We start from the raw sequence: 16087 nt of genomic DNA, 5'->3' as shown, positions 1-16087 counted from the left end.
CTCAATCAACAATCTCTTTATTCCATACAATTCTCATTATTCCCTACAACACTTCGACCATAAACGCCCAGACGGGAGATGTGTACAGGAGGGTGTCCGCCAGATCTCGAAGTGTCTGACAGTTTCTCACATTCTTATAGCGTCAGCCCCCCTCCAAAGTCATAAAACCTAAACATCCACATTCTTTCTCTCTCAGTGAGCCTAAGTTTTGACCTTCGCCTCCTGTGCAGTATGTTCTGTTCTTTTCTAATCAGACAAATAAGGCCATGATTCTCCGAAAACAGTATTTCTTATAAATCAGCAGTATAATGCATCATAAAACAATTTAATTCATTCACAATAAATCAGCAGTCTAATGTAATACAAATCAGTCTAATAAATCTAATAGTTGTCAGGAGTTAAATGCAACCTAAAACTACATAATGATTTTACAATCTTTAATTAGGGGTACAACGTGGTATAAGTTAATATAATAATCTCACAGTGTGAACAGACTAGATGCGGTTTAAGGAGCTCTCCATGCAGGTGAAACAAGCCATCCTTAAGAGTCTTCCTAACTTGGCTAAGAGACTGGTCAGGGGTAATATCGGCAGCAAGGGGTTGGGCAAATCTGCGAAACAGGTGAGGGCAGTTAGACGGGGCAGAGTAACCAGGGAGAATGTGTCAGGTAGCGTGTACACAAAGTAATAATGAGATCCTTGGAATCCAAGCTAGTCGGGCAGAGGAGGAGGCAGTAGGAGAGACCTTGGTCCGAGAGGAGGCTGGTGGTGGATGGGCAGGGGGCGAGCGAGGAGCAGTACCGGAAATGAATGCCAATAGCCAGTAGGTGAGTGGTGGTCCAAGCTGACAGGAAATAAGTGGTGTCTGTCTAAGGGGGTTGGTGCACATGAGATAAAATCTGAGGCGGGCTGGGGAAGCGGGGGAAATAACGGACAGGAAACAATCACTAAAAAACGTCTAGCTGGACTGGCCGGTTTATCACACTGAGTGAGCCGATAATCTGCCAAAGACTGGATAGCTGCATTGGTCATTTTGAGCGGCGGTTGTTTGCGTCCGATGATTTGCAGGTGTTATTACAGTTTTCATTCATGTAAGTCACCTTCCTGTGACTTCCTATATTTGTTTTTCTTCCTGTCCACCCCATTTTTTCCCACCTGTCTCATTTCTCATGTGCTTATATTCCTGGTAGTCAGTTCCTATTATGTTTGTAGTCCCACCTTCCCCTCTTTCCTTGTTAAAGTGTCAGGTTGTCTGCCTTTGTATGTCACTGGTCTCTCTTGGAGTTTGTGGATTTTCATTAGCTTTGCGTGTACACTGACAAACGCATGCTGGTTTTGTTTTTGTAGTACCACCAATTAGGAGCTAATGGTTACTGAGTGCTTGGTGTTGTATTACACCCCCCACCCCCCCAACAAAGACCTACAATCATGCAAACACCCACATACATGGATGGGTTTACTAACCTTTCTATAGCTGTGCCCTCACAGAGCTTTAACTGCTGCCTCAGTAGAAGAGGGACACTTGTGGTGCTATGAAACCCATCATTGGACAGGAGTAGTTCTGAAATCAACAAACATCACATTACACAGATATTTCCAGCCTAACAGGACTGGCAGTTTGAGCTTGCAGGTGCTACTATGGTTGAGCGGTGTTCTGTGAAACATAATTCAGCATGTGATTGGCTTCAGTGTCGCAGCGCTCTCATTTTTTCTCTTGGCTGTTTATGCGTCTGTCTGTCCAACTGAGATGGCTGGATGAATAAATGTGTGGATTTTGTCCCGCCCCTCATGGCTAACTAAACACAAACATATTTGATATGGAGTAAAAAATGTGAAGAAACGCCAGTATTACCTGAAAAATATCAGCTTTGTGTCTTTCTCTGATTTAGTTTGGGATTTCAGGTACCCAGCTAAAGCCCTTGCAGGAAAATTGGATAATATTTCTAACTGTAACTTAAACACATACTCGCATAGGCTTTCTTTGCTCTCCGCCCTCTTTTGTCATCTCGGTGGTGTGTGGTGTGGCACTGCTTGTTTACAGCACAGCAGAGTTAATTAGCTGTTTTATGGCTGATTTACAGTCCGACGGGCAGACAGAGGAGATGGCCGCTGTCTTGTCCTTGTTGCCTGCTCAAGGACTTGTCAAAGAGGGCATTAAACTCGCAACACATGCACAAGCACTCACACACAGACATAGACAGACAAGTGGTCTTTTTCTGACCAAAATGTATATTTGTATTTTTTCTTTGTATTTATGTGTATATATAAAGACGTTTGGAGGTACCACGTACATGCAGTACACACTTGCATCTTCAGTACACTTGAAAACTTACCCCAGACATGAATATTAAACCCACTTTTTATGTCTAAACATAATTCCACTGTCTAGACTCATTTTTCAGGTTGCAGCGCTCACACACGCAGATGTGACCCGGCTCACCTTGACCAGTTTGTCTAATCTCACTAACAGAGGAGCAACAGCTTTAGGGAATAAAGAGCAGAGAGAACACCTCGCATAACACAAACTTGCACATGGGTGCACGCAAACGGTGTATAAACAACTCAGCTACCATACTGCGGTAAAAGCTATCAGGAAGGAGACTTTGTTTAATGGTCTAATGTCTTCTTCACACCGTAATCCTTGTCTAAACTAAACCAAACAGCCTTAATTTTGGAAACTTAAAGAAATATTAAGGGATCCAGTTAAGGATGAATTAATTAGGAATTTTCAAGCCCAAATTTTCCAATACCAGCACAGCTAAGAATAAGAAGTGGTAGAAACTCCGATGTTACAAAAAGTAATAATGTAAATGGAAAGATAATTTATTAGGATGAGGGATATGCATTCAGCATACAGCATATGATTTTGTTTTTTAAGCTTTAACCCTTTACAGCCGATTGGAGCGGGCACGCTCCATTTTGCGTAACTATTTTTAAATCCCGGTAGCTCTGCAACCACGTAAGCTAGCGCAATAATTTTTTTTGCATATGAAACCGGAGGAGTTGTACTTACATCTGATGCCATCAGCTTGTCCTAGGTCACAGTTTCCTTCCACATATAGCTTTGCAAAAACTGCATAAAAATCACTTGCAGCAACAAAAACATGATATTCCAGAAACACGCTTCGCCGATCCAATCAGCTGTTTGTAACACTTCCTACGTCCATCAGCGCGAACTATCACATGACCGCATGACCTGCCCGAAACCGGAAGTGACGTCATTTTGCGGAAATGTAGTTTTTTTACGATCGGGGCCTTATGAGCCTATACTTGTGTTTTAAAAAGTTATGTTTGAGTTTATGACTTTCTGTGTCGTTTCTGGGATGCTTAGGACTCATATTGCACTGCTGGAAATAGTTTATTTTGATGCATATGCTGTTATTTTGCAAATTTGCACTATAATATTTATTTTCGTTTTTCCTGCAGTGTATAAAAATTGGTGTATTTCAAAAATAAAACTATGAAGACACTCAAAATAAATTTCCTGTGGTGGGAAACTAGTTTGTGCAACTTTTTTGTATTTACAGTTTTGAGGGATAAGCCTCTTAAATTTCTCTAACTAGAAATATATGTTAAAAAAACAAAAACGATTTTCAATTTTTTTGTAGTTTATTGCACTTTTTTGCAATTTATGTAATTACTATGCACCTAATGCAGACATATTATTAAAATTTAGGCTGTAATGGTTGTATTGATGTATAGCAACTTGAAATGCTCCCAAAAATGGCTCCACAGCATGTAAAAATATAATATAAGCTCTGGCGGACTTGGTTCTATGGTAGGTCTTAAAGGGTTAAACAAAGATGGATAAATGAAATAGCAGTGAAGTTTTGGATGGTTAGTGAACCATCAACCAAAGCTAGGATTGCTAGGCTAATATATAAAACAGAGGCAATCCAGTTTATTCACCACACTGACATCCTAATTGGCCAGACGGTGGTTCTTCTTATCAGATATATTAGTTTTGGTGTACTAGGAGTCTGGAAGCTGAATAAGCTTAATAAGTTTGCATAAAGGTCTTTCAGTCAGAAGCCACTTGGATGAGAAGTGAAACATCTTTGCAAACCTAAAGAATAGATTGTCTGTTTTCAAGCTCTCAAGATTTGCATAATGGTAAACTGCACATGAATACTGTTAATACATCAAATGACTACTGTAAATGTTTGGGCGATCGTGGCTCAAGAGTTGGCAGTTCGTCTTGTAATCGGAAGGTTGCCGGTTCGAGCCGAGCTGTGGCTACAACTGTAGCTTGCCTCCACCAGTGTGTGAATGTGAGAGTGAATGAATAGTGGAATTGTAAAGCGCTATATAAATGCAATCCATTATTATTAAATTCTGAAAACAAAAAGGAAATCAACACTAAAGCGTGACGGACGAAATCCAGAAATATGGCTGACATTTCATTACTTACCAACAGCGTAGCACCGTCGCCCACTTAGGTTCAGTTACTCCAGACAGTACAGACTAGAGGCACATTTGCATGTATAGTAGTGACCTTCACATTCAAAATTGTGCCAATGAGTCTGAGTGTTACTTATGAATAGTTTTTCAAGGGGGCTAATATGCAATCTGAAAGGCCTGGGATGGTTTGGTGCTGATCACAGGTCTGTCACACTACATTTTTAAAATAAATCCTTTTTTAAAAAAACGTAATCAGGGTGATTAACAAATGTCTCTGTGTCTAACAGATGCACCTCTGGACCCTATTTTCAGTAGTTTTGGGCCTATTTCTTTCCCCCTGCCACCTATCCTGCCTTTACAGCAGTATAACAAATCCTGACGCACTCATAAAGGTTTAAAAACGCTTAAAGGGGATCTCTTACCTCATCCACAGCTTCCAGTACACAGACACCCTTCCTCTCACACACACCTACTCAGCTAGTCTTTTACAAATCTAAACTGACATCTGCAGGAGGCTAACAGCGATGCTAGCAAGCACTCGCTGTCATGTGAGCAGCATTCCCACAGTGGTGACAGCTAACAAGGAAAGACATCACATTAGCCGGCATGGCAGCGTGCTAGCAGAGCGCTTGCCGCCGCCGGAGCACCTGACTGTGCTGATGTAGCTACAGGTGTACTATTCAGTCATGCTTAAAGAGTCTGACACCGGCAATCGAGCAGCCGGCGGCGCGCTAGCACAACACCTGACAGCCAGTTAATGTCAGTGTGCAGCCTTTTCTCATCAACAGGAGAGGACACAGCAGCAGGAGAGCTGCTTCAGTTTAGAGAAGTGTAGCAGAGTGTAGAAGCCATTGATATTTAGGATGGGTTTACACTTTTTTCTCTTTCCTTTGCTTTTCTCCTTTTCCTGTCCTGTCCTTACCTTGTGTTGTTAATTTGTTTTTATTTTTCTCTTTCTTAATCTAGTACTGTGCTTTTGGCTTCTTTTATTGGTTTTGCTCCTTTCATTTCATTTTTTCTTTATCGCCATCCATCCATTTTCTTTTGCTTGTCCAATTCAAGGTCACAAGGCGGGCGGGGGCTGGAGATATGCCTCGTTATCTGTTTCTTTTTCTTTCAATTTCAAATATTCTCTAACATCCTTGCAGTGCTTCTGTTCCTAATGTCTTTCTTTTCTTTTTCTTTTGGGCTTGTTTCCGATATTTGTGTACTTGGATGACTTAAAGCAGAGAATGTTAGGAAGTATAAGGAAAAGTCTGTTTTAAACCACTTCATTGCATCCTGATGTGGTGAAGTGGGTTTTTTTTCTTTTTTTTTACTTCGACCTACTGTGAGTGTTTTTGCATGCTAAGTCAAACTCCTCCAATGTTCAGGTTATTCACATTAGAGACCAAAAACTTGATCGACTCCCTCTGTCTTCCCAACATTGTTTAACATGTCACAGCCTGCATCAGGCAGAATTTCTGCCAAAACGACCAGAAACATACTGATTATTGCCTGGCATGTAATTGGCTAGAAATGAGTTCTTCTGTGTGTAAAACAGGTGGCTAACCCCAAGCTAAATGTAGAAACAAAACCCCATTAACATGTCCGTATTGATTTGGAAAGAGCTGGGAAACCGAGCTAATGATGGAGAGGGGAGATGAAGATGCAGTGAGCATGTTGTTATTTTTCAGGTGTAGATGGACTCCTTAGCTTTATTGATGATGGTGCGTGTCTCTGTTTTACTTTGTGTGGGAGGATTCTTCTCTTTCTTTCTTTTTCATTCTTCATTTAAATGCTGTGCTGTATCTTTGTTTGTGTTTTCGGTCAGCGTTTGGACCTCATGCTGATGAAGGCCTCGCTGTCTGCCTTTGTTCATCTGACATTTCCTCATTAATGAAGTTTGCCTGCCCTCCTCCTCCTCCCCTCTGACTCCCACCATTCCCCCACCAGCTGCTTTTCCCCACTCATCGTTGCCTTCCTCCTGTGTGTCTAGCAAGCATCTACTTTGATCTCTGCCCCCCTCCATTCCTCCTAAACCTATATTTTCATAATCCTCCTTTCTTTTTTATCATTTTTCTTCATCTACCTGCTTCTTTCTTACTGCTTCGTTACTTCTGGCCTTCTTTCCAGTGATATCCTTTTTGTCAGTATTACTCCTTAGCCCTGTTACTTCTCTTTCTTACCACCTTAACATGTTTGCTTTTGTCAAACAACCCTGATCGGTTTTGGGGAGTTTTTTTTGGCAATGGAGAAATTGTGAAGCACTTTAATCTCATTTAGTTTGCACTGTTAGGATGCCCTTGAGCAAAGCACTTAACCTTCAGCTGTTCCCTGTAGAGTTTCTCAAGGATAAATCCAGTAAAAGAATAACAACCTGTGTTTGAGTTCTGACACAGTAATCTGTCAGAAATAAATCCATGAAAATAAATAAATTAAAACTATTTTCTTTTTTTCCCCCATCTCACTCTACAGCAGCTGATGAGAGAGCGACAGCAGATGGCCAGTCGTCCCTTCGCCTCGGTCACTGTAGCACTGGAGGTTGGTGATGACCAAGAGGAGCTGCTACAGGTCAGAACAAAGGCACAAACACAGAAATATACAAAACCAAAGAGGACTTGAACACGTGGGTGAATTCTTAGCATTGCAATGGATAAAAGACATGTCTAACACTTGTTGTGTTTGCAAATCAGCAGACTTCATACTGTTATGACTTTGTTAGCCCTATGACCTTCTGTCATGGCTGCTGTTGTGGAAATGATATGTGTGGATGCAAAACATGATCTAGACACTGTGTCTGTGTGTTGAATTGCAATTTGGATTTTTCCTTTGAACTACTTGGAATATCAGGCTCAAGTTGTGAAGAGCTGTGATAAGAATTATCTCACATCATCAGCATCAGCAGGTTATCAAAGTAAACTGTTCACATGAGTCCATGTAGTAAGCGATCAAGTTCCTTTAACAAAAGAGTAAAACAGATATTAGTGATGGAGTCCAAAGATCTCCCATGTAGTTAGGCATGTAATCCCTGCTGGTGGCCCAATAACTGAGAACACTTGTACCAAAGCCATAACTATTGGGATAGTGCACCGAGAGCTACAAGGAAGTCTGGTGAGAGGGAGAGGCTTAAAAAGACAGTGTGACATGATTAAGGTTTTTATTTGGAATACACAGAGCCTTCCTAAAGCACAGTGCATGGCCAAGTCAATAATCGACCTTTGACAGTTCAGACAGAATGACAGTGTGGTTATACCATTGTTTCTCAAGTAGCCATTAGAAAACAATGAGCTACAGAAGGTACATGCCAGCCATAGCAGCAGTGTGTGGTGGATCTGAGCAGAGTTCAAATTATGCACAAACAACCTCCTAATCCCTCTCTTGTGCCAGGAAGCACCTGTATATACTCTGGTGTTGCACTTATAACCTCATAACTTTGTCATAAAAATGTAGAACGCCAGGTTTGTTCTGCAAAATTTGTGTAGTCACACTGACTTAACCCGCTAGGTTTGAAGACTTACCATTTTTTGTGTTGTATTTTTTTTTTTAAAATCAAACTCATTTTGGTTCACAGGACACAGGCAGGCCTGTGCATGAGCCGAGAACTTAAGAGAGCTGAAACGCTGAGCTCAAGTGAAAAACACCCTTTACCCCACTCTCTTTTATAATTTGCCAGACAACATAAGATTTTTTCCTGTTGAAATATCTTTCTCATTCAGTTAGATATTTTTAGAATAAGTGCATCATTTTGTTTATATTTAGTGAGTCTGACATACAGATCACAAAGGAAAGGCACAAAACCTCCTCATGCACTCACTTGTAGTATTTTTTTGTTTTTTTGCAAGTAAACAAGAAAATACATTTTCAGTCCTGTTCAGTGAGGCTGCTGTAACCACAAAATAAACAGCAGTGCATTTTATAGAAAATTTGGAGCAATTAATGACTTCGGTTAATCTTCCAAAATTCCCAATGTGACAGGATCTCCACTCATGTGTATGACACCACTGTCACTTCTGGTCCAGGAGGGTGGAATGTTTCCATATTGTTTATCAATATTAATTCATAGACTTTATAACTGTGTCACATTGGTGTGTCAAACAGGTGTGTCTCCACAAAAAAGGGGGAGCGGTCCAGTTCAGGGACTGGTTAAGATGGGAAGGCACCTGTTAGCTGCAGGCACCTACGACACCATCTCCATGTTAGTCACCAGTATGACTGAGTAAAGTTTAAAAAGATGATTCTTTTGTATTTGTCTTGTTATATTGTTTTTAACTTGGTTGTGTTTTCTGCTGAACAGTTGGACATTATTGTAGGCTATGGATATTGACCCTCTTTTGAAAACAACCTGAGGTGGTTATTAGAGAAACTGCACTTGTTTGGATCTTAATTCAATTAAATTCAATTAATTTGAATTCAAATCAATTTGAGTTTATTTATATAGCACCAAATCACACCGAAAATCACCTCAAGGTGCTTTATATTGTAAGGTAAAGACCCTACAATAATACTGAGAAAACCCCAACAATCAGATGACCCTCTATGAGCAAACACTTGGTGACGGTGGGAAGGAAAAACTTCCTTTTAACAGGAAGAAACTTCTGGCAGAACCAGGCTCAGAAGAGGCAGCCATTTGTTGCGACCCAATTGGAGGCAGGAGGAGGAGGACAGGACAAAAGACACGGTGTGGATGAGAGTCAGAGATTAATAACTAATGACTGAATGCAGAGTGGTGTATAAAAACTCCTGTGTTGGATTATATTTTCCAGCCCTTAAGGTTGGAAGAAAGAGTCAAACTTCCCTTGACTCTGAACTGAAGCCAGTGTGAATACTAATGGCTGTTTGTTTATTTTCTATTGACCAAGCAAAGAAGTGTGTTGGCATTCTGAAACAGAACTAAACAAAAGATTTAATTTTTAAAGAAGATAACTGCTCAAAGATTGATCTACAAAATACAGTATGCTGTACTAAGTGAACTGTGGGTGAGCTGCTGAGCAAATGGTGTTAAGCGGACATTTGCAGACATTCAGTGTGTTTGTGTGTGTGTGTGTGTGTGGGCCACAGCAATTGATAGAAATGACTGAAAACAAATTAAACACTCGCATGTCTTTCTGTGATGTTGCAGGCGCCCTCAGGCTTTAAGGTTGCAAGAAAACAGGACGACATGAAATTGTCTTTAAGATGCTCTGCCAAGCAGATGTAGACAAACACAGCTCACCTTAAAAACATCCATTTTACACCTCAGGGAAGATAGGAAGCTGAGGGGGAGAGAGTGCAGCTGGTTTCAATAGCTCACTTTTCACTTAACTGTCCTGTGTGAGAACAGGCTCGCTCTGTGATTGTCCAACATGCTGGCGCCTCACCTTCATCTGCTGGCTCTGAAGGGTCCTCCAGAGGCAGTCTGGGTGGTGGAGTAGGGGCCCTGAGAGAGGCAGCTGGCCCCAGTGCTCCTATCAGCCTCTTGTACAAAGAGAGCAAAGGACATGAAAGCAGCACTCTCAGTGAAATGGTAACTGCCAAATCAGCCGTGCCCTTCTCCGGCAGGCTATTGTTCAAATACTGGTGTCACCTCTGTTTTGTGATTCCTGCCGAGTTTAAATAAACAGAGAGACAGATCGGCTGTGGAGTGGTAATTAGACTGAATGGCAAGTGGATCCAAATACCCAGAGTGAAACATTTCTGAGAAATGAATTGAATTGCATTCTGAACAATGATGTTTGCTTCCAACAGTTGTGGGAAAATATATTCAGTATTGTGCTGCATACTGTTAAAATAACCCCTTTCCTTAACAGCAGTACACTCACTAACAGCCCAAACACATTCCCTCCCGAGCTGTGACAGGTTTAGTTCAGCTTAAGCCTAAATAAGAGAAACAGAGCTTTTGAAAATATCAAAACAAGAAAGAAAAAAAAAGAAAGGTTAAACTAGTTCAGCTGGTTGGAAGCTTCATGGTTTCAGCGAATCTGAGAAGAACAAATATATCTAAGTTCAACCTCAAAAGTTGATAAAGTGTGACATTACTTAACGGGCCATAATGAAACCGCTAGTGTGGGGTTAAAAGATGTGGTTATGGCGAACGAGTGGGATTCATTTGGTTCATAGATTGGGAAACATTTTTCTACCTTGTCTCTTGTCTAGCATATTGAAAAATTGATTGGCTTGATTTTACAACAATGAGCACTGCTGGGCAGACACTTTATAAGGTCTAGCTTTTCTCCAGGAGCTGTACTGAAAACAGGGAAGGCTGCCCCCATGGGAGAATGCGGGTCACCACTAAGTCACAAGCTTTGTGGACTTTGTTGAATATCACAAAAACGACCTCAAATATAAAGAAATGCAGCTACAACAGAGACTCTGGCAGTTCCGGTAACTGGTTGAGGCCATTAGAAGGTGACAGAGTTTGTGGTTACTTCTGTTTTTTGCATTACTTCTGTTGTTCTTGAGTTTCACAAGAAACTTGTGGATTGAAAAGAAATGTGACCATCCATGGACGCATCGCTAGTGAAATCCACTTGATTAACAGACAAAACGGCAATTAAAATATCAATGCAGTCTCATTGCAGTTTGTGAAATAGTCACAATGTGTAATTATTGATTTGCATTTCTGATGTTTATCTGTTCCTGGATGGCAGGATAGCAATCTGCCCAGGCGGATTAGGACACACACACACACACACACACACACACACACACACCTCTGATCATCTCCCTGCCTTAAATTGTTTTTAGTGCTGCATCTTGAATCAGTCTAGAGCTCAAACAACAACCAAATCAGAAACTGACTTTCACTTTCCATGCTTGGCACTGCATGGAGGGATCAGGCAATTTGGTCCATTCCAACTTTTCATTAAGCAACCAAGCATGAGTGAAAACTACTGCTGACTAAATAAAAGGTCAATAAAATGGATTTAGAGCCTCAGATTTTACAGGAGACTAAAAAAAAAACCCCTGCAAATACTTGCCTGAGCACTGACATTAGAATTCCTCACAAAGGTGAGATCTAAACCTTCCTATTTTAACTTGCTGGATTTCAGTTTAGTTTCACCGCGTCTGCAACATCCTGCAATTAGAAAGGCCATCTTTGCTTTGCTGATAAACCACAACTTACCTTAGTCAGAGCATGTCGTTCTGAAACTTGTGCCAGAGTTCTTCTTTATATATGGAAACATATTGCTAAAGGTTTATGCACAACAATGTGTTGCACTTTTTCCCTGTATGCCCTAGTAAACTATCGATGTGTCATCTTTGCTTAAAAAAAGAGAAATGTGCCTAGTGTAATGTACTGTGACATTGTTTATTTGCAAGTTGTTTAACAATAGATTATCTCATTACACAAGGTGCATGGAGCAGCAAATCAGAACAAACTAATTTAAGTGACCTTGCCTTGATGTTACTCATTTCGGCAAATAAATAATCCTGATGGGAGCAATGCATTGTGGGAAGTGAACTCTTACTCCTGAGCCATCTTTGTCATCCACATCTGAAGCCACGGTGGAGCCCCGTGACAGATGCTGCAGGAGATTTGATGGCATTCAAGAGGCCAGCTAGTCAGAATAAAAGCCACATGAATAATAAAACTCTTCTATCAAAACACGATACATGTGCACAAGTGTGCATTGAAAGCTTTGTTAGATGATGTGAAGTTTAAACAAAGACTACTAGAGTCCTCGGCATGTTTGCTAAATCAAGAGAGATTCATAGACTTTAATAAATATTTATTGTAATAATTGTTTTGGGTTTTTTTGCAACATTCAACTTTTTGTAGGTTCAAAGATGCATTAAACTTTAACATCCTCTTTATTAAACAAATAGCATTACTGAAATGATATCACATTGCAGATCTATTGGAAAATGGTTCCCCTTGTGTTGTCGATGACGTCGATGCAGGAAATATATCGATTCACGTCTTCAATTTAAAATCCCGTCCACCTCCACGTATCTCCCCTTCCTGCTTAAGGTTTCCTCTCTTCACATTGTTTGAGCTGAAGGTTACAGAAACAATAGTGAAGAGGGCTATCTGCACCTGATGTTTAATTAGTTTTAGTTTCGTTTTGGCCGCGTTGGATTTGGCTGAGCTCGGTGTGGCTCATGTGCCTGCAGAAACCTCAGGAGTTCCTTCCCTTATCGCTGCCTCTCTGCCTGGTTTCCATTTCATTCTTGAAGGTGAGAGACAATGGAGCAGAACGCTATCTTCACACTGAGGTTAATTACACAACATCTGGTTCATAGTCAGGCATGCAGCTTAGCATAATTGTGTAATTAATGAGAGAAAAAGAACATTTCCATCCTGCCCCGCTATTTTATGTTGTCCTGCTTATGCAGTGCAACAAATAGAGTCATCATCACCCCATTTCATGCCATGTTTAGACAGCGAACAAGGAGCACAGCACCTGTTGTTTCCACACTTGAGCAGTGATTTGGTGTGCAGAGGAGAGATGGGGAGGTGTGTCGATTCAATGATTAACATATAATTGCAAGGAAAGAAGGGTGATGGAGGATACATGCATGGAGGGTGACTGAGTTGTGCTTGTTTTACATTATCTGAGTTGGATCGCTTTTTTGACAATTTGCGCTTTGAACCATTATTTCTCCATTGTCATGCTGTGTGCCGTTTTAATCCAATCACCACTGTTGAGCTTTTCATTTTATATTCAATCCAAGGTAATTGGTATTTCTGCTTGTTATCTATACATACGAAGTGAGATGACTGTTTTTTGTAGAGATACTTTGTCTCAAATTCAATCAGCCATGAAGAAGAACCTGGCTGATTACTCTGAGGGGTGAAGTAGGGCTGGGTGTCGTCACTGATTTCTATAACTGATTCAATTCTGATTCACAAGGTTTTGATTCGATTCAGTTTTGACTCAGACAGTCAAAAATATTATAATTCTGATCATTTATCAGTGCTGACACTTGTGAGACTTCATCAGAGGTGCGAGCATCGAAGCAGATGCCTTTGTGTCAAAGTAACTGAGGATGAAACACAGAAAAACATGGAGATTTTTCTGGCCTGGCTTTTTATAGCAGATAACCACCTTAAAAATATCCTGCAGTAGATCAAAAACAGAAGAAAACCATGATTCAACATATGAACATTACCTGATGCTGCTTGTCTCGAAGTACACAGAGAGAAAGCTGTGCAGGGAGTGCGATTTTATTGTGGTGGAAGCAAAACTGCCAAAGTAGGAGGGAATTCAAGCATAGTTTTGATCTTCTTTTGCTGCTGGTTCAGTGAATTTGACAAAACCTGCAACTTCAGAATCTGTGAGATGTCAATTTTGAGCACCCGACGACATACCCGCGTACGTGCTGTCATACTTTGTGTTTACATCTTTTTGCGGAATCCGTTTACCAGCTCTTTAATCGTTTGCTGTTTTAGCTGTTTGATGGTTGTTCAAATAGTTTTGTGAGCTTTAAGCTGAGATTCTGGCATTTCTGGCAAAATACATTTATATTTAAAAATCGATTCAGGATTTAATGAATCAAAACTGCATTATTCAAACTAAAATTGATTTAAATCAACCCCTAGTGTGAAGGTATGAGGACTGAGAGCTCTGACTACAGTCCTGAAAAGTGCCATAGTAGTACTAAATAAGACAGCAATTTATATATTTGTGAATTCCATTTCAGCACCAGTTTCTGAAAAGTCTGAACATTAAAAAAACAGCAACTGATTTGAATCTAGCCAATTTCCCATTCAGTGATATGTCTTTGTGGACCCTTCCAGCATGAATGCTGTTTTTAGTTTGCTCTTTCTGAGCCACAAACTGAAACTGCAGAAAAGCATCTTTTCTTTGTCGAACTGATCCAATTTTCATGTTGAGGTTCATCACTGTTGTTGAGAGCTGATCCATCAGTGTGAAGCATCCAAGCCGCAGGAGTCTTTTTTTTGGGGGGGGGGGGAGCACACACTAACTCTAACACATTTTTTGCTCGCTGTCTCCCTTGCTTACCAGATTTGCCTCGCTGCAACTTTTCCTGTTCCCCAAAAACATATTCAGTTTGAAGTCTTGTTGTTTTAACACATCAGAGGTGATGCAGTGTGATCACAATGGTTCTTACAATGAAATTTGAATCAGGTTACTTTATATACAGTAGTCAGAGTCACAGAACTCTGTGATCATACTTGATGGGTAACATCTCACTAAAATCATTTTACTGTAACCAGAAACAAATATTTAGAACAAGTGATTGTGTAACCAGTATTCAGTAGCTGAACTTTGGTGTCAAGTTTCACTGTACTGTGCTTTCCATACACCCCACTCACATCTGTACACTTCACCATTCTTTTGCATGAAAACATTGTCTGGTAACATAACTGAGGGAATCACTTGCTTTTCTCACGGGAATATAATTACATGAGCATCAGTTCTAAAAGCCATGATTAAAATAAACGTATTCATATGCACAAACATTCATCAGCTGACTGATGATTCATGCTCACTTTAACCATATGGGATCATTTTACCATATGGAGAAATACTGTATCTTCTTGCATAGTAAATGGTAAATGGCCTGTATTTGTATAGCGCTTTTACTAGTCCCGCCTAAGGACCCCAAAGCACTTTACACACCCAGTCATCCACACATCAAGGATGAACTTAAATTCTCCAGGTGGATTTTTCTTTAGACATTATTTCCATCTGTGGAAGACTTGCAATTACAGGTATTCTTGGAACAAGAGCCTTCTGTCATTAACATTTTCAAATGGCGAGGTGTCTGGGCTCGGTTAATCTCTTTTAGTGATGGAGACTGCGTATGTCACAGCTGGAAACTTTTTTGTCGTCTAAAGACTTGCAATTATACTCTTTAGACAGAAAGAAAAGTACGTTGAGCAGAACTCTGTCAGTGTCAGGGATGGGTTAATGATACAAACTCCATGTGTCACAGCTGGAAAGAAATGTGTTGGCTCGCACACGTCCATGCAAACTCGTCTGTGTTATCGTCTCTGTTCTCAGAAGATGAAAAGTCCAGTCGCAGAGAAAAACAGAAACCATATGAACTTTTTACAACTTCTTTCTCTGGAGAGCATTTTCAGCTGGAAATTTACAAATTTTCAAACTTTCCGTGGCTGCAGTGAATACTGTATGTGTAAAGTTTATTGGATTAGATTGTCTGATATGCAGTGCTGAAACAGTTCATGGTTGACAAAGATTAGAAAACTTTTCGATGGCACGCCACAGTTTCAATTGGTTTACTGCTTAAAAATGATTCAGAATTGTTCGAAAGCAATTGTTCATCTTCCCTATTTTGTAAACAAATCATTTCTATTAAAAATTAGAAATGAATGCATGAGACTCAGATGTTTTGATCAAGTAACCATTAACATTGTTAACAATGCATTGGTAGTCGCTTAAGTTAACCCAGTTTTATCTATGATGATTTATTTACCAAATCGATGTTTTTTCAGCATGTTGTGGGTTCAGAGATGCTCTTCTGCATATCTTGGTTGTGGTGAGTGGTTGTTTTAGTTCAAAGTTCTTCCAAATCGACATTTTTACCTGCTGCTTACTGGATAGGTTCTCTTTTTTGGACCATGCTCTGTAAATCCTTGAGATGGTAGCAAAGGTAAATCTCAGTAGATCAGTAGTTTCTGAAAACGTCAGACTGTCTGGCACCAACAACCATACTACATGCAGCCATGATACATTCAAAGCCACCACCCCATGGCGTACGTGAGCCCCTTTTGCAGCTAAAGATCACCTCCTCTA

At 40.4% G+C, this 16087-nt stretch overlaps 1 protein-coding gene across 2 annotated transcripts in view; it reads left to right on the top strand.

Annotated features, from left to right (window-relative positions):
• Nucleotides 1–16087, top strand: part of atrnl1a (attractin-like 1a) — a 329857-nt gene that overhangs the window by 260948 nt on the left and 52822 nt on the right. For both annotated transcript variants that reach the window (XM_086258788.1, XM_086258787.1), the window contains one exon: nucleotides 6858–6953. In XM_086258788.1, coding sequence (XP_086114914.1) covers nucleotides 6858–6953 — 96 coding nt within the window. The remainder of the gene's footprint in view (nucleotides 1–6857; nucleotides 6954–16087) is intronic.

The sequence above is a fragment of the Aulonocara sp. 'chitande type north' Nkhata Bay genome, linkage group LG13 (genome assembly GCF_057382095.1).
Source record: "Aulonocara sp. 'chitande type north' Nkhata Bay isolate Kocher_YH1m ecotype deep benthic linkage group LG13, A_spYH_male_GT1.1, whole genome shotgun sequence".
In the NCBI taxonomy this organism is placed as follows: Eukaryota; Metazoa; Chordata; class Actinopteri; order Cichliformes; family Cichlidae; genus Aulonocara; species Aulonocara sp. 'chitande type north' Nkhata Bay.
This window is presented reverse-complemented; position numbering and strand designations above follow the sequence as displayed.